General features: G+C 31.1%; 2 protein-coding genes across 6 annotated transcripts in view; one reads left to right on the forward strand and one right to left on the reverse strand.

The window, feature by feature from the left end:
• The window catches only part of LOC140040802 (uncharacterized), a 190,795-nt gene that overhangs the window by 74,346 nt on the left and 91,707 nt on the right, over positions 1-24,742 (forward strand). The window lies entirely within an intron of this gene.
• Positions 20,563-21,892, reverse strand: LOC140040803 (galactosylceramide sulfotransferase-like). Its single transcript, XM_072087018.1, has one exon. It carries the CDS (start codon positions 21,727-21,729, stop codon positions 20,563-20,565), a length of 1,167 nt encoding a protein of 388 aa, XP_071943119.1. The 5' UTR covers positions 21,730-21,892.

The following is a 24,742-nucleotide window of genomic DNA, read 5'->3' on the forward strand; positions in this document are numbered from 1 at the left end:
TCCTACCATCCTTATAGAATTAGAATTAGGAGAATGTTAATTGATCTTTGATCACTGTTAGTATTGTCATATAATTAATATTTTGACATATTTCATAGAGACTAATAATAATAATTATCTTTTAATCAGAATATTGGTAATTACAGAATAATAATGATTAATAGGTGAAAACTTGTTGCTGTTTAAAAAAGCAAAAAGCAAAAAAATAGTTAGAAATGTAAAATTCCATTATATTCATGTTTGATTAATTACATGTAATAAAATAATAATGTGAAAATAATTTTTTTTTGGAAAATGTTAATATTATTAAAGATTATAGTTTGCATTTGAATAATTGTTTTAAAGATGTATTGTCCACCAAAAACAGGAAAAATTTGTTAAAAGATTAATTTATCATACTTTGAATAGGTTATTTTGTAGTTTTGATCAATTTATATGGTTAAATGAACAACCAAAATCGATACATTTTGTGTCCATGTTAAATACCAAATTCTGAATTATTAGAAATTCAACCAAAAATGTTAATTTCAGTATTTAATAATACATTATTGTATTGGTGATTGTTCAAAGACATTATTTACCAATCAAATTTTTTTTATATATACAATATGTAATTTGTAATTGTGCCAAATAATGTTTCTGCTATCTGGATTAATCAAAAGCAAGCATTGAACATTTAAAAAACCAATGAAAATATCTGAAATCATAAAATGAAATTGTTTAAAAAAAATCAGGATAAAATGCTTTAAATTTAAGGCATGTATTTAAAAGTTGTTTAAATCATTAATAGCCATTTTTGTGGGAATAATTATTTTGTTTTGTTACTTATATTTTGTTTTTACTTAAATTGAAGATTAAATAAAATACATTGGATTTAATTGATTATATTGAATGATTCATTTTGTGAATTTTAAATGTTTGTGATAAATTTGAAATATAGACATTTTTAAAGAAACATTTTGGAACCAATTTAAATTAATTAATATTATTCATTAAGGTAGCCAACTTTTGAAATTACAAAAATGCCGCATTGTAAAATTATATATTCTATTTTTATTTACTGTAGTTTTTTAATAGTCATATATTCACTGATTATTTGAATATTTAGCAATATACACTACAGTATACTGTAGTAAGTTGCGAGTAGGAAATAGTTTCTAACAAATATTTTGTAGGTAATGTATTTCAAAATTATCCTGTATCCTGCTTTAAGTGTCTAAGTATTAAAATGGTGTTATAAAAAATCTGATTACAACTGTAAAAATCTGGTTACAAATAATGATTAATAGAAATGTTACACCCAGAAGTTATACCCTTTACTGAATGGTGAAGCAAAGCAAACTTTCATTTTCATGACGCGTCATGTAACTACCATGCAGCTATTTAATGTCATTCGGCATATACGCGTATGTTTCTGCGTGTGCCAGCAGAGTGACTATCAATTTCACAAAACTGCATTTCACAGTCATGAAAGAGAAATGGTTGCTAATAAATAAGCCATTGTTTTAATTATTTAAACAACTTGCCATTATGTACAGTCCTGTTTGTATTTATTATTTGTTTCGGAATTTTTTAATATGTATCTGAATTTTTACATTATACTATACTTATACTTATTTTTATGTTACTAATTTTATATTGTTAATATTTTATAATCAATAATGTATAAACTTCCAATATCCATGACATATGACATGTTTAAATACATTTATGTTTGTGTATTTTCCAATATAGTAGTTGACAATACGTAATTATTTGTTTTTAATAGATATTAGTATTCTAGCACATTAATAAGATTAACTTTAATATTAGTATATCATTTAAAATGATATACTCTTTGTTGATTGTTGTTGAAATTATTATTAATCGATTTTAATTAAAATTATATATCTAAACGAACTTTTAGATAGTTATTGTTACAGTATAATAATCAATTTGAATTATATTATATAATTGTAAAAGAATGTTTCTCTTGTTTGTTATTTGTTGTGTCCTCTTTGTTCTTGGTTCACAAATGTATGTAAGATGATGCTTGAGATGATACCATTTCTCATAAAAACATGAAAAGAAGCTCATGCAAAAATAAAAACCATGTCTTAAAATGTGCATCCACAAACTGAAGTATTCTAATGGTTATCATTCGGCATATTTTATTTGGAAACCTCAATAAAAAATCTGATTCAAATTTAAATTATTTATCAAAAATGCGAAATTGTGAAAATAAATAAATTAAAAAAAACAAAAAATGATTTTGTTAAAATTACATGTTAAGTCTACCGTAGTTGCCAGAGGAACTCTGGCCTGTCTTTCCAGACACTACTGTTTGCATTACGGTACACGGAATCAGAAATGAGTTGGCATTAGAATGGTATATTAACAAACACTACACTAATTTTTCACAATATTTTATCCGGCCATCAAACCTGAATCCAGGTTTAGTATGAACATAGCTTTAGAAGTATACAAAATGTGCTTCTTTTGATGTATTCATGAGACTATGTTCACATTCATTGCATCATGACAGCATACCAAGGCAGGGTCATTTATACAGTGTTTTTTCAACCAGAGTGTCATCAACTTTATCCAGGTAATGTTAAAACATTTTTGATTCATTTATCGCATGGAGAAGCCTCTCCTTTGGTTTTCAAGCTGAACACAAATAGTATACAGTATTACGTTGCAGTAAAAATAAATCATCCTTTAATCCAAGACTTTACAGCTTTTGTACAATACTGTAATTCGCATACTATGGAAAAAGAATTTCATCTGCCCGAACAAACCTGGATAGCCTACAATTCTGGGTGTGAGTGAAGATTAAATGACACAATATGGATATACACGTATATTTTTAGGCTTCAGAGACAAGGGCCTGTCATCATACATAATCAGGGATGTTGAATGTTTGAACTTTCTGTCAATTGACATGAAGTAACTTGTAGAAGACACCGCTTTATATTTGATAGATTTGTCATGAAAATGCTGCAAAACTATTCAACTCTGTATAGTTCCTGTAAAACATTGAAGTGGATACCAACAATTGATGCTGGAGAAGCAAAACGTGAATATTATCTTACCTTTTGCTACTACTACCACCGTATATGGCCGAGTAGAATCCCATGATCTAGTATAATCCAACCCCCACTTAAGACAATTTTAGACACAAAACAATCATATATTACTTTTTTCCAAATTTCATTACCAGGCTCCCTGGGACTATTGTCGGTCATATACTATATCAATGTTATAATAAAAACAAAAATGTTTCTCTTTAATTTAATTTTAATTTTCGTTGTTTTAAAATTTAATTAGAGAAATTAATTAAACTAAATTAACGAACAAATTTGATTAAACATGCAATTTAGGATTATTCTAACTTGTTTATTGATTTTTTTTGAGTGGAAAAGATAATTTGGAAGATTATTCGTTATTTGCAAGGTTTAATTGATTATCTAGGGATTGGGTAGATATAAGGTTTTTGCATTTAAAATTGTGTGGCAGCAGAAAATTATGTAATCAAAAAAATGTGATAAAATGCTAACTGTAGTGTTGTATGTATGTTTTTAAAATTTATTTTTTATTTCATATGCATCCAACAGCGAATAACTCACCAATTACAATACAAGTATTTTATAATGTATTCATCATGCTTATATTAATTGAGGCTTAGGGAGTGGGGTTGGGTCAAAAGTTACAACCCTGGTACTAGTGTAAGTCAGGATTGAACCATGTACCTTTGAATTGGAAGGAAGGCAAGTACGTTAAACACCAAGCTACAGCTCCACTCCACTTCAGTAGTGTTGAGCAAAACTTATTAGTTAGTTGCAGTTGAATAAAGCGTCGTGTTTGATGTTATACATTCTTTTGCATCCTCAAATGAGAGCTGGTGGTTAAAGGCAGCTTTAATACCAGAAACATTAAACAAAATTAATATTAAGCATTTTGCCAACATAAAAAAAAACATATACTGAAAATGACAATCACTGCAGTGGAGTGGCTGTACTAAAGCCTCAGAAAATGGTACAAACTATATTAGATATAGCACTTGATAAGTTAGTAAATAATTTAAATTTCTTTTCAAATTAAACTATACCACTAGATTGAAATGATGAAAGCAATTGTGGGCCAAAGGTCAATTGAGTTCGTTATTGATGGTTAATGTCTAAACAAATTAACTCTCTGATATAAACATACATCCACATTACAGCACTTTGATTATTCTAGTTGATTAATCCTTTTTAATCGGATAGCTTGACAATATAATCCTTTATTGAATGTAAACAGTTGGCTGTTTCTAGATAAACAAGTACTGTAAAGCATTTGATATCCATTGGCTGCATTTTAAGGAAGCCCCTGATTGAACCTGTAGTTAGTAGGATCTGTGTAAAAGATTCAGTATGTGAAGGACCTACTGTACATATGACATGCAATAATAACATGTACAAGCATATTGGCCAGTTTCTGCTGCATGTTACAGAATAAACCGTTTACCCCACAGAACATCATTAAACGCCAACACCCTTGCCATTTAACTGGTTATTGAAACAATTTTTATTTTTCTGCCAATAAATTTGGAGTAATTTATTCACAAGGTTATTTAATCTGTTATTTTTTTTTTACCATTTTGGCCAACCCCCCCCCCCCCCCAAAAAAAAAAAATAGACAGGATGGTGGTAGATACACATAACAAACAATGAGAATATAGTCAGACTATATAGTGGTAGAAAAGATGACTACTACCACCTGGAATGAATGCAGGTGTTAAAAATATTTCTATTTTTAGCTCTGCATTGTTACCTTTGACCTTCTTCACCTTTATGTACTCATCATGTATCAATCATGCTACTGTCTAATAATTATGCTATACAAGACATGCAAGTTAGCAAAGTCTGCACATAATTATATCATTGTTTATAGTTGGTGATTATAGTAGCCTATTTTCTAATTAATTTACTTACTCATGGCCCAGTACAGTATTTCCAGTTTTTCTGGAAAGGTAAACAATTGTACATATATGGTTCAAGTGTAGCTCTTTACTTAACGTACAATCATTTTATAATAATAATTTTCACTGTATGTCAGGTCAGTCACAGATAATGGTCTCACATCATCATAGGCTCCGATTCATACTGATCATGTTTTTTTTTAAATTCATAGATTTCTATCAAATGATGTAGTACTGTACTTTGTTTCTGTTACTTGTCTGTAGTTCTGTTTTCTTATTCATAATCAATTTGACCATATCGTTAGAAAAGTGGTCCTTAATTGGAGCAACCCTTTAATTTTAAAAGTTCCTATTTTTAAAGAGAATGCGATGTGAAAGATATGAATAATACAATTTTATTTTCTGTTTTGGAATTATTTTTATCGTTGCTGATAAACACAGATTGAATTAGGCTTACTTGAGCATATCATCATCTGTTACTATAAGTTGTAGATGATGCAGAAATAAACCTCATTGTAAAACACCGGTTCTATTGATCAATTTCATTGAACTAGATTAATGACAACTCCATTCTACTCCTAGGGTATCCTCTAATCAATGTGCACTTCTACATTGTCTTAACCTACTGATTAAAGGTAACGATGCATATTTTTTTTTCTATTACATCTTTGTAAATGGTATTGTCTTATTTTTGTGTTATGCTGAATTGAGGTAATAAGGTAAAATCATCTACAATCGTTTTAACACCATTTTATTGTTTTAAGCTAATGTTATTGTAGTGAATTGTCAAATCTCAGCTCGGCATGATCATACATATTATTCATATAGTGATATGGTGGATTTGGTAGATTTTTGATTTTAAATCGTCTTTTAAAAGCATCTATTTATGGATAGTGAGACTACTGCAGGTCAGTGCATTGTGGATTGGAGTTGTGTAAACTGACCACCATGGTGATTGACCTTTCATTTTTTGTCTATACTTATTTCCAATCTTCAAAGAGAAGTATTTTATTGTATACTCTTATTCTCTGCTGCTATATTTTTGTATTCTGTTTCAACATTATAGATATTTTGTCTTTTATGTACTGTATCTTGCTTATTCCTTATATAAAGAGAATACTGTACGTATATAAATTCATGCATACAAGCATTTAGCTTTCAGCTGCTGTCGGCTGCTTTCAGCAATTTGTAAGATTTAATTTGTTTAGCTAGATACCCACATCACTGAAAACACCTGTGAGTTATGTACTGGCTGGTCTATGAACCTTAAATTGCTGGTAAACGGAAGCAGCGATGTGGGTTTGATTGGTCTTGTTTATTTTTTTCGGTTTTTGTCAAATTTATCAATTGTATTTAGGTTTAAGGTTTATATGTTTTTTCATGGTTTTTCACAAGCGCCTTGAGCACTTTTGTGATATGTGCGCTGTATAAATCTTATTATTATTATTATATATGGTACTCCATAGTTCCTGCATATGACTCTGTTATATACCAGACCCCATTGTGTTCTGTTATATATTTTGAAAAAAGGGACATTTATACTGTTGGAATTTTTATGTTTTATAAGTAAATTGACAATGAGCTTTCAATAATCACCTTTGTGATTGAGTGGATACACTTAGGTTTTCAACTAGAAACCCAACAGCTACTGTTATTATTTAAAGAAAGGTATAAACTTCAAACAGTGTTGTACAAGATGGTATATTGATTACAGCTTCGCGAAGGGACTCGCTTTTATTTAAGAAAAAGTTAAAGTTTGTTGTTTCCAGACAAACACCATTATGTCAATATTCGTGGCAGGGACTATGACACTACATTGTTGATAAGTGTTCAAGTTTCACACATTGACTGTGGTATTGTACAGTAGTACTGTACTTACTGGATTTGTTTTTCTTCTGAGTTGCTTATAGAAGTTGTTTTTTTTTTTATTGATATGTAGTTGTTATTTCTTCTTCTGTTATGGAGGATAGATGATTGGATCTTCAAACATTTACATTCAGAATGGATTTTGCTATTTTTGAGAATCAGGAGCTATTGCACTATCTATTTCCTTACAGTTTGTTTCATCATTTTATTTTTAAGGATTGTATTGTATACATTTGTTACTGTATGCAATGGTTGTTACTGAGAACTTTTAAATACTTTCTAATTTTTGCAGATTTGTTTATAATTTAAATATTAAAGTATTCAAATGTTCCTATATACAGTCAATGTTTATAACTGACTTAAGAGACAGAAATCTTCATTATTATCACTACACCTGTTTTTATATGATGATGGTGATAGGAAAGGCCTAACATATTTCCTGGAACTATTTTTTTGTACTGGTACCAAATATGACACTTTTCAATTCTGTAAATTAAATCTGTGATCAAGAGAAATTTAAAATAATGGATCTGTCATTTCTGGATGTTGAATTACATATAGGTGAGTTCTTATTTATTTATTTTTGTTTATATTTCAATATGTTGATTGATTTATTTTTTTTCTCAATTTTCTGCTGTCAGACAAGTCTTCAACAAATCTAAAGAATATTGCATTTGTGAGGTAGCTGATGGTACCTGTAGAGAGAATGTACTAAGTTTATATTTATACTTTACTATGCAAGATTCATCTTCTTCCATCCATTTCAGAATATTACTGGAGATCAGACAGGGTTAAAAACACAACAAACAAATACTGTATATCTTCAACCTACCTAGAACACGAAATTGGGCTGACTTTGTGGGGTGGGACTAAATACCTGGAGAAATTCCTGGTTCAGGAAAAAAATAATTGGTAAACATTTCTTGTAAAAACTCATCTGAACTGGTTAGAGAGAGGCCTAGACCAAATTCAATATTGGGACTATAAACAAATAGTCCAAATTCTCAGCTTGTATTTCAGTTTTTCTTTTTTTTACTGCATAAAAATTAATATTGAATAAATATTCAGCAAGCGACAACACAACAAATTTTAACTTTTTTTACTGTATACAGACAGTATAATGTTGTAAATTTTAGGCTGGGGCTTCTGGTTTACTGACTATAGAGCTTCATTGTCTCTGTAAAAGCCCCCAGATGCTTTTTTTTTCAAATAAATAAATGAAATGAAATGAAATGGAAAACGACAAAATAAAATATATAAGTGAACAATATATTAGTGATATATTGTCCCTGGAAAAATATGAATACAAAAAATAAAACTTTGAATATGTCCTTTTGTAGCTTTAATGAAGTTATTTACCTTTACCTAAAATTAAAAAAAAGATTGATTTTGCATATAAAAAGACAAAATAAACAAATACAGTCGACTCCGCCTAAGTCGAATCTAATGGGACCGGTATAAAAATTCGAGTTGCGCGAACTTCGACTTACAGATTTGCAAAAAAAATGCTAGGCTAGCTAGGCCTAGGTTCACTCACTAGCCGCGCTATGGCTAGGCCTAGAGTAGACCCTGCCCTGTCGCGATCGCGGCCCACGCGATGAGCCTTCTTGAATTGAGTTGGCTTAGCTAGCTAGCTAGGCCTAATAAATGCTAAGCCTCTTTTATCGGCAATGATAAACTGTATTTTCTTTTATGGTTTAAGCCCGAAACAATACGAAAACGTATAATAAATACATTTCGGTTCTTATTCGAAATCGGTATCCATTGTTTATTGCCATCTGTCTAACACAAAATGGGTACCCACAAAACGACGCTCAAGTTCTCAACTCTGAAACAACTCATACACTATACACTAGCGCGAGTTGTAGGACGCCGCCTATACTATACAACCTGCTTGAGAGAACCGATATGGTCCCACATTATCTCCTCTGTCGTTTATTTATCGAATTACGTACGTTTCATCGGCTTTTTTAGCGCGTCGACTTAGACGAATTTCGACTTAGAAAAATTTGACTTACAAATAAAAATTACACAGTAATGTATAGGAAAGAATTGGGACTTTCATAAAAATTCGACTTTCGCGATTTTTCGACTTACGCGAATTCGACTTAGGCGGAGTCGACTGTATATATATATTTTTTTTCAAGGGAAGCAATATATATTTTTAATAAAAAAGAAAATTAAAAATGTCTAATATGATTTTAACTGGAACTTGTACTTACAGTAAAAAATACTAAATATCAATATTTTATTATTATAAATAAATATTAGTAGCTTTTTGTTTTAGACATTGCGTCCTAATAATAAGCATGACAATTATAATATAATATATATAACAACAATTACATTTTTGAAAATAACAAAAAAAACATTTTATAAAGAAACTTGCATAGTATGCTGCCCTCTATTTTCAAAGAAAGTTTTTATGTGGTTTTATTGGTCAATAAAAGTTGCATGAACAAAAATATAATGTGTTATAAAACTGGAGTGAGACTTTGGCCTGATGGTTAAGAGACTTGACTCATAAATTAGAGGTTCTAGGTTCAAGCCTCATTGTGGGCAGTACCAAGATTTTTTCCAAAAGTGACTTTACCATCACAGAGAATTGTTTTACAATGGGTGGCAGATGTTTGCAATCCTAAAATAAGAAAGTTTAGCTTGTACCAATATGTGTATATATATATATTATAAATTATAAATCAAGTAAAATATTTATGCTATGATTATTCATTTATTGTTTCCCTTTTCAATTAATGAATGAACATGTATTTCATTTCACTTATTAATTAAAAAAGAAGTATTATGATTATACATGAAACTAATTGTTAATCCTTCAATAGAAATGCAGAGCTTTAATAGCATTCATCCATATTAATGAGTTAGACTAATTTGCATAGTAACCTGAGCACAGTTACAAATGGAATGTCTCCCTATTTGCTGATGCTTAGCTGTATGTATGCAGTTTGTAGGCCAGGCTACTCTCTCTATTCAACTGTGCTTAGAGAATCTTAAAACATAGGGGACTAAAGCTGTCAGAGTCCCTGGCCATTGTAAAGACTTGAGAGTACATATCAGGAGCCTAGTTGTGGAAATTATTTATATAATTATTTGTATTGTTTGTATTATTATACTGTGAATCTGTTGGTATACTGACCTTTCATTTTAAATTGACTGTTGTGATTAGTTGCTTGTTTTGGATATATGTTTTTGTATGGATTATTATCACATTATTTGACCTAGTTTGCACAGGTAAGTCACTAGTCATCAGGTGTGTACATAGCTACTTACTAATACTACTGCATGGGCCTGGGCTTTTACAGTACAGTACCTTATTTTACTTAAAGATCGGTATAGACTTTATTATGGCAGGCCTGTAAATTTAATATAATCTGACTAGTAGTGATACTGTATATATTTTAGCTGTTTATAATAATGTATATTTGCAGTAGCCCATATTATTATACCAATTTCGTAAACTAGAGGAGGAGGAAAACAAAATTCTCTTTTTTTTTAAATCAATTTATTGTTATTTTGTTAGTTATATAGTTGAGTAATATTGATATTGTTGGAATTGAAACTACCAAAAGGGTATGCTTTAGCCTACCTGGCCCTGGGTAAAAGCAGTAGCATCTTTCCAGTAACTTGAATTGAACTTAAGGTGGAAACTTAGTTGTCTAAAATGTGTTTCTAGCTCAACTGGTGCAAAGAAAGGCTAGCTCGGGGACATGTTTGGCTAGACAGTGAGAGTGACGCCCTATGATTTTCTTCTACCCTACCTGGCACAAAAGAATAAATGGGACATCCTAGGTATAGTTTTTGTGCTGCTGTACTTTCACACCAAACCCAATTTAAAAACAATAACTGGTTGCGCGACGGTGATGGTGAGTGACCGTAAAAGTCTATTCTTAGCCATCTTGAATAATTCGCTGTGAAAGTACAGTAGCGCCATAGTTTTTTTCCGTGCTGTTGATGGCAGCATAAATTCCAAGATAAAAAGTTGTTTTTGCCAGACATGTTTTAAATAATATTTTGTCATTTTCAGGTGACAATACGTAATTGAATAAAAAATTACTTCTAAATTATGAACACTATGAGTCATATGACCTATGTACTTTAAAGTTGAACGTTCATCAGACTAGTTCAATACTACAAATTGTATGATCATTAATATTCACTTTGTAATATGGTAAGTGAGTAAATCAAAATGTTTGTTGGCCATCTGTCTGAAATGATCAACTGGTTGTACAGTACTACTACAGTGTCAGTGCTGCACACTGAAGCAAGAAGATAATGAATGAATTGTCTCTCTGCAAAATAATAAGAACAAAATATTCAATCAAAAATTGGTTGTCTTTTTTATAAGCAAAATGACAACCATAGTTTAGTTTTAGGTCTGAAAAGGGCTCCAAATTACTATTAATTTAAACAATTTTATGTATATGATTTCAAGTAACAATTTTAATTGTTACAGAGTTCACAACTTGCTAAAATTAATTTCTTGATAAAAATGTTTTCACAGTAAATAGAAAATGTCAGTAATTGTTTTACCCATTATGTCAAAATATTATATAATTTATTGGGAAACCCCTGAAAGCAGGCCTTTTCATCATCATGGTCTCGTTAATTTGTTCATAATTTTTTGATTTTGTCTTGTTTTCCCATAATTTAAGGCCAAATTATAATTTTGATAACTGATGATAATGTAGGTTAATTTTATTATTGTATACATTAGCTGTTTTATTTGTTACAACACTTATTTCTTGTGATAAATCTTGGCTACATACCCAATGATTAGAAATTGTTGGCATTATTTCATGTTTTGACTTTCCAACACTGTTGCCAGACTTTAATTAATTGAATTCAGTCTTGGTGCCAACAGTGTGACACATTTATTAAGATATGTACAAAGAATGTTCTTGTCTTCAGCTGACACAAAATAAAATGATGGCAAATAACCAATATATTTAACTAGTAATAATAATATTGCACTAATATCAATAGCATGTGTTGGAATTGTATTTTCATTTTTTCATAGTTTTCATGCTGCTGCTCTAGTCAGCTACGTCCCATGAGGACTACTCATTCATAAGCTAAAGCAAGCAGCAGTTATAGTATCTAAGGCCGACAGTTTTGCGACTTTGTAAACTTGACTATAATAGATCCCAGCTGCTGGACGCAAAAAACGTCTGGGAAAAGAGAGTCTATGAGGATTCACGGTTGAACGATTTTGGATTCTCGCCCTTTGATTGGTTGACACGTATCAACAGATCGTGGAAGAATTTCTCACTTGTACCACCATGAAGTCATGTTGTCTCTAGTGGGTATTCAGGTTGAGGTCACACACACACAGCACATTAAAGTTTAAAATTGACCATTTTTAAATGGGCATGGGTGCATGTATTTTTGTGATTAAAGGACATCTTTTTAATAATTAATTATAAATATACTAAAGAATGAACGATGATTAATTTTAAAATGTTGAGTAGCGTTTTTTGTACAAAATATTTCTTGTTTATAGTCACTTTTCAAGAATTTACTGTAATAAATTTTAAATTTATTGTGCTTTTAATTTTAATGGCTGTCTGTCTGGATTTTACAGGGCTTAGGATACCCGGAGTTAATTTGGTGAATTTTCAAGGTAGTCCTTTATATTAGGACTATGTAGTGATATGTAATTTAATATAGTGACATTCAGACTTTAAATTGAAATTTCAGCCAAAAACATTTATATTGCATAGCATTTTTGTTTAGACTTCCTGAGTGGGTTCAATATGTAATGAATCAATACTCAGTCACCCTCCTTTTGCTTCCAATAAAATGCATGACTGCCCATCACTACAGTACTCAAATTTCTCCATGTCTAATAAAAATATAAGCTCATTTGTTCTGTTTGCTTTGGTGTTGTATTAATAGTTTTATAATAGACTGGTGAACAATAGCTAATACCAAGGCTAACCTAGTACAGTACCAGTATACTGTACTTACAATGCCAAACAGGTATTTGGTAGCTCTTGCTTATTGTTAATCAACTAACTACAGGATATTAATGATAAATATAGAGGTATGGATGTCTATAAGTATAAATTAATTTATTGTTATTAGGAATTTAGTCATTTTATAGCAAGTACTTGAAAGAAATAAGTACCACAACATATTTCAAACCATTTTTTAACACACTCTTCAAAACAATATTAGACTGTACTGTAACAACCTTATTCTTAAGCAGATAGACCCCCTTCAGACTAGCTATATTCAACACTAGCATCATAGGCTAGGCCTATATAATCGTTGCGTGTGTGTATAAATCCAATTTAACCAAACCTTTCAATTCCCAGCATTGGATAGTTATTGCCATGGCCTCAAGCTAATTTTAAAGCCGTTGTTAAACTGCACATGCTTATATTTCATGCTTATAATATCGGGATCTATGCATAGTCGCGGCTAGACGATGTTTAGTTAAATATATATATAGCCAGTTTAACTTGCAGCTATTTAGCCAACTTAGAAGATTTAGTAAGTTCAGTGGCCAGTAAAATATGAAGTAACAAATAAAGTATGCTTTGGGAACATTTTTGCGAGTGTGCGATAGAAGCTTCACGATGTTGTTAAAAATCAACTTGTTGTGCGGGCCGTCTATAACTGTTCTATTGCATGTCTAGAGTTGGAGCACTGCCTTTTTGAATGGTCTAGCTTCCTGGCCTAGCATTCGTCAATGATTTGCGATGTATAAATTGAATAAAAGTAGATGTGTTATAAAAAAAATAATGAATGTTTTGTATTTGTTGAATAAAATGGAGAGTATATTTCATTTGATGCAACATTTTTCAATGCATGAAATATTCTCACTATCCAACTCTTTTAACGTTTATCATTTTTAGATTAGTTTTGGATTAAGAAAAATCCTGGTACAAACCGTTCCTGATAAATAAATAAAAAGCATAGCTACATTACCTTGAACATTGAATTCATAATGAATTACTCCAGTTTCCGTCAATGCAATATAACCTTTTATTTTAATTATAAAGTGTAATATTAATAAAAAGCTAAACTACAAGCAGGCCAACACATTGCGAATTATATAGGATAAAAAAACCCCTAGAATTTGGTACATATTAGTACTGTATCTGCAAATAATGATGTATTTGAAATTATCATAGATAGATATCAAATTCTAAAGAAATTAAATGTTTATCTACACAAATAGTGTATACTTTTGTTCAGTTAAGAGAATTGCAAGAAAGCCTAAACTGCCGTTTAATAAAGGCTGAGCATCAGAAAGGAACACAATTTCAGGATATTTTTTTTTCATTTTGTTAAATGAATTTGTATTACATATAACGTACATTCTATGGTTAATTATGATTAAAAGAGAAAAACCAACCCAGCTAGGCCTAGCTGTTGAACAGAGGTAATTTATGAACATTGTACGCCGTAACGTTGTATTGTTGAATTATTATTGAATTAATTTTTTTCATTTTTGGGAGAATCCAATAATACAATCTGGGGAAGGCCTGATATTTTCACTTGAAAAAAAAGTGGGTGCATATCACAGAAGCAAAATTCAAATATCAATCCATGTGCGTGATTCATATATTATTAGAAGTGGCTTATTTTTCATGTTTTTAACACTAAATTATTGTATTATAAGAATGAATTGGGTAAATTACACAGACATGGTATTCATTTCATTAACATTGTTGTATTAAGCAGGTTTTGTGCTAATCTACTTTGTTTGAGGGGATTTCAATACTCTTTTGAAAAGACATCTTGTTGATCAGGATGCTATTGAAGTATTTATATTCTGAATGAAATAGGAAGTGACACTAGTATAAAAGTATTATGGCTGTTCTTGGTTCAGCTACAGTGGCAAAGTTATTGAATTTAAAATCAAAGTGTTATACATAGGTGACCTTAGTGATTGAGTGATATTAGTAGCTGCTATAGATATTATACTGTAGTTTATGCCAGTGTTTTAGTTTGTTATTTTGTTCTACAACTAATTAGGAAGTGTATTTTCCACCGAACAGGTTGGTTGGTTTGTTTTTCTGTTGTTATATTATTTATTTATTTACATTATAGAGTTTGTTGGTTAGGTTATTTTGCTACAACTATGTGTCTGGTCTAGATAACCTGGATAACCATATCTCTTACGAATGATAGACATAAACATTTACTACACTCTTCCATGGTACAAAACGTAACTTTGTCAGGTGAAGAGGCTTAGTGATTTGTTTTAGCAAATTTATAAACTACTGTAATTTTCATTTTCTCATCAAAATACAGTAAGCTAATGTGTGCAATACTTCTGATTAAGCATTTAATTTAAGCATATACTCAAGATTGCCTTTTACCAATATTGTAATTGTGAATTTTATACTATTGCCAATGTAGAATGATATATTTACACTGTAAATTACAGTAATTATCCAATTTGTATTTTATTTTACTTATATTGTTTTTACTTTTGTATATTTGATTTTGTTTATGGGATCCACCAATGATATACAGTACTACAACTACAATAACAACATAAATAAATAAAAATAAAATAGCTAATGTTTGTATATATGAACGTTTGTTTAAGGAAGGCAAGTTGTCGCCTACAGTACCTGCGGGTACCATATCACTTTTGTATATTATGTGTTCTTTCTATGACACTACTGTAGTAAAGAAAAAGAATATAAACTACAGTAAAGGAGCCCTTTAAAATACCAAATGAAAAATGTAAAAAAATGTAAATGTGGGTGGAATAACCTGTAAATTGCAGCCTACTGGGCTGAACTGCGTGCAGGTGTGGACGACCCATACAGCAACTTCTTCTCCCCTAAGGGTCTTTTTGAGTCCTGCCACCAAACAGTGCTTATTTGTCTGTCCACAACGGGAGCTGAGATAAAACCAGTACCCCAATGAACTGGGTTTTTTAAAGTACACACAAGCCTGATGTGTACACTGGACCTCTAGCCCTTATCCGGGAAGACTTGTTCTACCACCAGAACAATGGTCAAGGAGTGCCTTGAACCTGTGTATACCCGATTTTATCTGATTTAACCAATTGGCCACTCAACTCAACTCAAAATGTGGTTTAATAGCATATACCAAAAGTTTGTATTTTTTGGAAGGGCACCTTATAAGTACCATATTACTGTATACCGGAATACCTCCCTCGATTTTAATAAATTATATTTCTCCCCCCCCCCCCCCCCAAACAAATGCCCAGAGGCCTTTATTTATTTCCTCAAAAAATGTACCCCACACACCATGCACACATTTATATTTGTAATTTAGTAGAATTCAGTAATTTACATGATCTACAATGTACCAAGTATTTTGATACAATTTTAACTGTATTTTATTACTTCTCGATTTTAATTTAATGTTGTATTTTTTTTCATATCTAGGGGAGGTATTATTATTTTCTAAGAAATATAGATTTTAAACATAATGGGACACTTGTTGGTCCATCAACCTCGTGGCCTTGTACAGTTACGTTACAGTTTGAATAGTAAAACTATTCTGTCACTGATGTCTGTAGGCTAGTGTTATTAACTATTAATTAGCAGGGTATGATTGCATCAATTATGCCATTATTCAAGTAGGAGAATTAACATTCAACTACAAGTATTTGTTGTTGCCATTAAGGTCATTCTCCTTTACACTGTTAATTTTGTCAAATAAAGTAACATACAAGTATATGCCTACTGCTGAATACAAATATTTTACAATAACATCTCATTTAGAGCAATGTTGTTGTGTAAATTGAGGTTTTACTTTGAAAGCTTGAAAAAATACACCAATAGAAATTACTTTTCTAATGTTACATAAGCAGTGTTTACTGTACACGCACAAGAGTTAACTCAGCTATATACACGCTTAAAGCAATTCATACTTAAACAGTGCTATGTTGTTAAATAATCTTCCGTTCTGTGAAATGGAACAAGTTTGAATGTAACTTCGAGTTACATCCTCGGTAAGTACGCAAGACATAATCAATTATCTTAACCTCCTTTTCATTAATCCTGATATAATATATAGTTTCTCAGATAAAGATCTGCTGAAACTATAACTCGGATATAATCGAAATGTAACAACATAATAATTGCTTCCCATCGGATGATTAACCTGTGAATGTTTTTTTTGTGCATGTCAAGCTAATTCGCAATACAACTCTGATAGTCCGCAATATAACTCTGATACTGTATGATAAAAAACAGCAAGTTAACATGGCTTAGGAGGAATAACATATAATGTATGTATAGCTCAGTAATGACATACACAAATACATAAAACAGGAGGCTTGCCAACTTGAACATTGTTACTACTCTACCTTATTTCTCTTTAATTATGTATTTTGTACTGCATTTATATATTATTATGAAGGAAATAAATATTATTGTGAAATTGTAAGGTCTCACAGTTCAGTCAACAATATCTCGTGTTTTTTACTTCACATTAGCAAAGTCTGAACAGGACCTTCGTATAAACTTGAGTAACCTCATCCGATTAACAGAGTCAGTAAAAGACTTTTAAATTGTAGCTTACCAGGTATAAATCCTCGTTAATTAATATATTTTGATAAACAAACTTTGTCTGTTTATTTCACATAATTGAATCTTGAGGTACAGATAGATTGTACTACACTGTATGTATACATAACGATGAACTGCGTGAGACTATATATATCTCTTGATTTGGTCTAATGGTATTGTCTATGGTCGTTCCAAGGGAAAACAACGTAACTACAAAATGTTACTTTTCGAGAAAAATTGAATTAAAGTTTGAGTGTTTGGATTTCAGCAAAAATTTATCATAATGATGTAAAATTTTGCATGAACAATATAAATAATTATGAATAAATACAAAATTGTAAATAATTTTTAACATACGTTGTTTTGCTATAAATAGGTCCATGATTGAAGCATGCCTGAACTTTTCGTAAATGTAGTTAATTCTTAGAATAAATATAAATACAGTAAATTAGTATTAGGCTAGTCAATCTAGCTAAAAAAACAGCCTAAAGTCAAACAAATTGCAAACAGAGATTTTTCTTTTTTAAATGGTCGCATATAATGAGGAGATCAAAATTTGAGCATCACACCTGTCACTCATCCTGATGATATGCAAATTAGCTTAAATATGCAACTTAGGGTGAAATTACATGGTTATCATATCTCAAAAACTACTAGTCCGAGAGAGTTGATTTTTTCACTTATACTGTATATTCAAAATGTATATGTTTATATTTGCTCTAATGAAACATTTTACAAAAAAATGACCGGAAGTACAACATTTGACCCGCGACCTCATTTTTCAATGTTTTCATACATAATGTGACTAAAGTGTCTGTAGAGACTTTATTTTGCCTCAAATGACCCCGATATAGGGTCCTAATAGCCAGCATAGCACCACTTTATAATTCCCAAAATCACACCTTTGTCACACACCTCGAAAGTATGCAAATTAGTAGTACAAGTTAAATAAAATATGCAAATAAGGAAGAAAAATTACAGTTGTCCTACATCTCGAAAACTACTAATGCTAGAGAGTTGATTTTTTCACAGCTGTATTCAGAATATACATATTTCTATTTGTTCCAATGAAACATTTTACAATATAACTAGATTTAATTCGTCACTATGACGAATTATAGGTTATATGCATTGATTTAAATAAAGATAATTGATTTTTAAAAGATATATTGATTGATTGATTTTCTCAGAATCTTTAATTATTTATAATATATGATAGGACGTGACCTTGCCTTGCTAACCCGACCACCATAGCTGGTATCACAATCCGATCAAAGATCCATATGCGTATAATGTCATAAACCACATTTGTTGTTACATAATAATAAAGACATAAGTTAATTTTTATCTAGATTTCATTATAAATCATGTGTATAATCTATACACTAAGAAATAAATTTGAACAAACAATACGGATAATAAAAAAAAAAATCTTATTTCGTTTCCCAAGGTGAGACTCGATCTCGGTACCTTGAATGCCATAGACACGAGCACAGACCATCGAGCCATACACCACTGACTAAAAGTTGTAGAAAAATTCCTCCGTGTATTTACTATGCAGTAACCAGTTTGGTGCAAATAGATTATTACATACCGCAATGAATTATAATTTTTTACTATGATGACATCTTTAAAATGTAAACAAATGATGCACTGTCAAACTATATACTTTTAACTTTAATATATGAACTTTGGAAGGAAGAAAGTTAATGTTAAGTTTGTTATTTTGGCCTAAGAAAATGTCATAATTTGTTTGATTGTCGAAATTATTTTTTTTAAATTTAATATGCAATTAATGATGACTTAATCAACTTTTGTTCTCTTAATTTGATAATAAATCATACATATGATACATATACTTCAAGAAAATGAAATAAAAAATAGGTGTTCCCCTGCATTCTGACGATATATATTAATTTTAAAATTTAGCATATTTTCACCATTTTGTTAACTTACACGTGCGTAGCCTGTCACATTTGACCTGCTCGTATAACGCTGTTTCGCGTTGAAAAGTGAATAAAATATGATAATATTATTAAAGAAAGGTTATACAACAGTAATCGGACAAAAACAGTGCGCATTAACGTTTGACGCGCAGTGCACGTGCAAAAATCTGCGCACTCATGGCAATTTTTTAAACGCTTAAAATTGCCTGAAACGTACTCTAATTTCATCGAAAATAAATTCTGACAATTTTCAACATTTTAAGCGCGCGTACGCATGCGTTATATGCGCTACGCACGTAATTGTATTGCCATATGATGAAATATGACCTGAAATTTATGAGTACCAAATTTTGTTTAATTGTGATTCATGCTTGTGAAGATATGATTACAAACGTGATTTCGTTAAATCACGCGTAGACCGCGTAATTTTTGATTGCGCATCGTGAAAACATAACCACTTCGATTCCTGGCCATAAGGAATATACTCTGAAAAATTGACTTAGATAGATGAAACTGATGCCAAGATAATTCACGGACAAATAGTGCTAAGGAAAGAATAAATAAATAAATAAAGAAATAAATAAAGATTTTGACAGAATCAAGAGGTTATATGCATATCATGCATATAACCTAAATATGTACATTCTGAACAAGTTTTCGAAAAAATCAACTCTCTCGGACTAGTAGTTTTTGAGATATGATAACCCTGTAATTTCTGCCTAATTTGCATATTTAAGCTAATTTGCATATCACCGGGATGAGTGACAGGGGTGTGATGCTCAAATTTTGATCTCCTCATCACATGTGACGATTTAAAAAAAAAAATCTCTGTTTGCAATTTGTTTCACTAAAAATGCTAGATTGACTAGCCTATATGTCTAATAGGCCTAGAATTTGTTTAATATCTTATACGTTCGTGCTATGCAAATTGTCATGCATCAGCGGTTTCTGTCTCAAAATTATGTAGCTTTGAGAATGTGAAGTTAAAATCGTGTTAAGTGAAAATCGTATGCATTTCCGTGACAAAACAACGTATCCTGTAGATACATTGTTTTGCCTTGAAAAATCCCAGAATTATTGTTTTTTCTCTAAAAATAATGATCTCTGAAACTGTTTATAAAATTGTAATTCTCCAGATCACCTTTGGCTATATTTTGAACCATGCCCCTCAGTTCAATCAATATTTGTACAGTATCTATTTAGTTATTTTTGGAACATTATAGAAAGTATAAAGATTATACTGTGTAGAATGAAAAAAATCTTTATTTTGTGATGAACAATTTTAATGTGATGCTCCCATTAGCTTTCGTATTCGTTTGTCCATCACTGATGCCTCTTCGGTATGATATTCACATGTTTTGCTAGAATTGCTGCTTTGATAGCGCATACGCTTTTTACCAACAACCGTTCCATTGACGCAATTACGACGCAACTCTGCTTTCATATTACGGAACCACAAAAGATCTTGCTGAAATGATGGTCCATAATCAGTTATACGTTTGTGCAGTCGTTTTAGAAAATAACTATACAGCATTGTATCGGCATGGTTCCAATCTCGAGCTTTTTGATGAATATCTTCCGACATGTTGGATTTGTTGGATTCTGGTCTCTCGTTTTTGGGAAGATAAAGTAGGTCTTCTAAATTCCAGCAAAGTAATTTACTTAGTAACACTAGAGATTCATCGTAGTACTCATTTACAAGAACTAGATTCATTTGTTTATCAAGTCTGGCTATTGTCTTATTTATAGCAATTACACTGCGGAAATCTTTCTTTGGTAACCCAAGATCAAACATTTGACCATTGTTACTGTAGGAAGCAGATACAGCTTTAGGATATTTCTTTGGCTTTGAAAGAAAATTTTGAAATTTTGAAACACCAGTTTTTTTTTTTATGTACCTTCCTAATTTGAAAAATGAAAACGCTGATTCAAACTGTGCTGAAGGTTCTCTTAGTATGGTAATGTAAACAGGGTCTTCTTTCATGAATGTATCTAAAACTGCTCGGTTATAACGAACATGCAATGTAAATATATTGTATTTATAGTTTGCATAATCTCCCTTGGTTACATTAGGTGGTGGTAGAAATTTCCTAACTGATTTTTTGTTAAAATTTTGGTTACTAAAATGAATTGATCCCTTTTCTCCTATTTTTCTTACGAATGTGAGTGAATGTTTGAATCCGTACAACTCAATGATTCTTGCAAGAGTGGTACTACCTGTCTTGTGAGTCTTCAAGAAAACGATTGTTTGCCCTGGGTGACATTTTTGAACATCTATTTTAGGCCTAGGCCTGGTAAAAGACAAAAAAAGTATTTTTCTTTCACAAATCTCACATGGGTGGGATGAACACAACACAATGAAAATCTCTATTATATTATTGCTTACCGTTTTGAAGCGTGTGTTACGTTGTGTTGATACGGTGATGATAAATTGTAAAATACATAGCATGATATGACACACACTATTAAAACAACACCAAATATCTATATTTTAAAAATAAAATAATTGTTTTAGCACATTAATATCATTTGAGAATTTTTGATTCACAATGTTGTTGAAAATCAACTTGTGTGCGCCTTCTGTAACTGTTCTACGCGTGTCCAAAGTTGGAGCAATGCCTTTTTGAATGGCCTACCTGGCCTAGCATTCGTCAATAATTTACGATGTATAAATTGAATAAAAGTAGATATGTTATAAAACAAATAATGAATGTTTTGTTTCTGTTGAATGGAGAGAATATTTCATTTGATGCAAAATTTTTCAACGCATGAAATATTCTCACCATCAAACTTATATGGATGTACCGTATTTTCCGGAGTATAGGTCAACCCCAAGTATAAGTCGACCCCCAACTTTGGCCTAGAATATCGTTGATTTTGGTATGACCTGAATATAAGTCGACCCCCAAAATCGGCTAATAACACAACTTACTTTAAAGTTCAAAGAGGGCTAGAAATGTATGAAATGTGGTTATTTGTTTATATTATTAAAGTGTAGGCCTAATCAATATCGGACGGACGTAATGACGACGACTTCGCCGCCGTCTTCACCAGCCTATAATAAATGACAGCGATGTAGCGTTACTTGCCATCAGCGATGTTTTTCGCGTCACTCGAATAAATTAAAACGAGTTTTCCGTTTGGAGGCTTATAAATTGTACAGGCGAGTAGTTGTAAATCGCGTTATCTGTAAATGTACACGCGCCCGACGAAGGAGAATTTATTTTATGGATAGACATGCGCAGTAATTGTAATTACGAACAAACTGCGCATGTGTATAGATGAAAATATCGCGCAATAACAAACATGCTGCATGGACATTCCGACGTCTGTGGTGTGTGTTACGATGTTTTCGCAAGAGTGAATAAGAAGCATAAAGAAAACTATTTATTCTTAATTATCTTAAAAGCGTAATATTAACATCAAAATGAGTCATTGTGATATATTAATATTTTATTGACCAGTACTTGTTGGAGTTGTATTATTTTGTACAATGTAGGTATTGAATTGAAAACTTCTGTGAGTGAGTGATTGATGATAGGCCACTCACTGACCTTGCTGGGCCTTGACAGCTGACGGCTTTTGAACATATTTTTTCGGCCTGATTTTTTTTCAAAAATCGCATGGTCGGAGTATAAGTCGACCCCCAGATTTTGCAATTAAAATTTTCCCACAAACTCTCGACCTATACTCCGGAAAATACGGTAGATTAGGTTTAGATTAAGAAAAATCCTGGTACAAACCATTCCTGATAAGTAAATAGAAAGCATAGCTACATTACCTTGAACATTGAATTCATAATGAATTACTCCAGTTTCCGTCAATGCAATATAACCTTTTATTTTAATTATTAAGTGTAATATTATTAAAAAGCTAAACTACAAGCAGGCCAACACATTGCGAATGATATGATAAAAAAAAAACATACTTTGGCTACTAATAAGTCTGAAGTATCTGCAAATAATGATATTTGAAATTATCGTAGATGGATATCAAATTCTAAAAGAAATTATGTTTATCTTACATAAATAGTGTATACCTTTGTTCAGAGTTACAAGAAAGCCTAAACTGCCGTTAATAAAGGCTGATCATTAGGAACATAATTTCAGGACATTTAAAACACTTTCCCTGCATTTTTTGTCATTTTGTTAAACTAATTCATATATATTTCTTTAAAAACATTAAACCAAGTCATTCCTTTTATTAAACATACGTTCTATGGTTAATTATGATAAAAAAAAGAAAAACCAATCTGGGGAAGACCTGGTATTTTCGCTGAAAAAAAGTGGTTGTAGCCTACATATCACAGAAGCAAAATGTAAATATCAATCCTTGCACACGATTCACATTTTATTAGAAGCAACTTATTTTTTATGTTTTTAACAAAATTATTGTATTATAAGAATGAATTGATTAAGTTACAGACATGGTATTTATTTCATTGTTGTATTAAGCAGGTTTTGTGCTAATCTACTTTGTAGATTTCAATACTCTTTTGAAAAGACATCTTTTTGAGGATGCTATTGAAGTATTTGTATACTGAATGAAATAGGAGGTAACAGGACAATTCGGCCCTGAGACGATTTGGCCCGGGACGATTCGGCCCTGGGACGATTCACCCTCTGTTGGCCGCTTGGCGAATGCATGAAATAAACAAGGTTTTCGAAGTAATGAATTGAATATAAAATTACGTTTTTTAGTAATTTATTATATATATATCAATATTGTCAATATCAATAAAATACGGATTGTTAAATACCTTTGAAAACTTGAATAAATAAATACTAAAAAAAAAAGAATATGAATTTGGTCTAAAGTGAGACGTTTCGGCCCACAAAGTGGGATGTTTCGGCCCAAAAGTTGCCTGAATAGTCCCAAGCCGAATCGTCTCAGGGCCGAATCGTAATGGAACCAAATAGGAAGTGACACTAGTATAAAAGCATTATGGCAGTTCTTGGTTCAGCTACAATGGCAAAGATATACAATTCAAAGTGATAGAGATGACCTACAACAGTTTGAACTAAAGCTATAGACTTTATCAGCAGAGAGTAAAATCAGTCAGTGCTTTTGTTTTTTTTACATTTAAACGGTTCGATGACAGTTTGTACAGCAGTTAATTTAACTGAATAATTCTAGTGCAATTTAATAAGGATCTTCGTACATATAGATATTAAACTATTTAGAAACATTGTCTTCTACACATACATAGCACTCGAGGCTTGTTTATTATTCTAGATTTAACTTATATTTTATTTGTACAGTTTATAATTATTAATTAACTATTTGTTCAGGTTGTGTACTGTAAGGTAGATAAGCAGGTCTGCTGAGTGCTACATTGACGCTCTTGCTTTAAATCGTTATCTCCTTAGACACCTGCCATCTTGTTTTACATTTACATTTTTAAATTGTTATTTTGGAAGACTAAATAAACAAGAAATATTTCTTACAAAAAACGCTGCTCG

The sequence above is a fragment of the Antedon mediterranea genome, chromosome 2, assembly GCF_964355755.1.
Source record: "Antedon mediterranea chromosome 2, ecAntMedi1.1, whole genome shotgun sequence".
Taxonomy (NCBI): Eukaryota; Metazoa; Echinodermata; class Crinoidea; order Comatulida; family Antedonidae; genus Antedon; species Antedon mediterranea.

Bases quoted from the DNA above. Each gene is read 5' to 3' on its own strand.
- LOC140040803 (XM_072087018.1), bottom strand. From the start codon at position 21,729: ATGCTATGTATTTTACAATTTATCATCACCGTATCAACACAACGTAAC.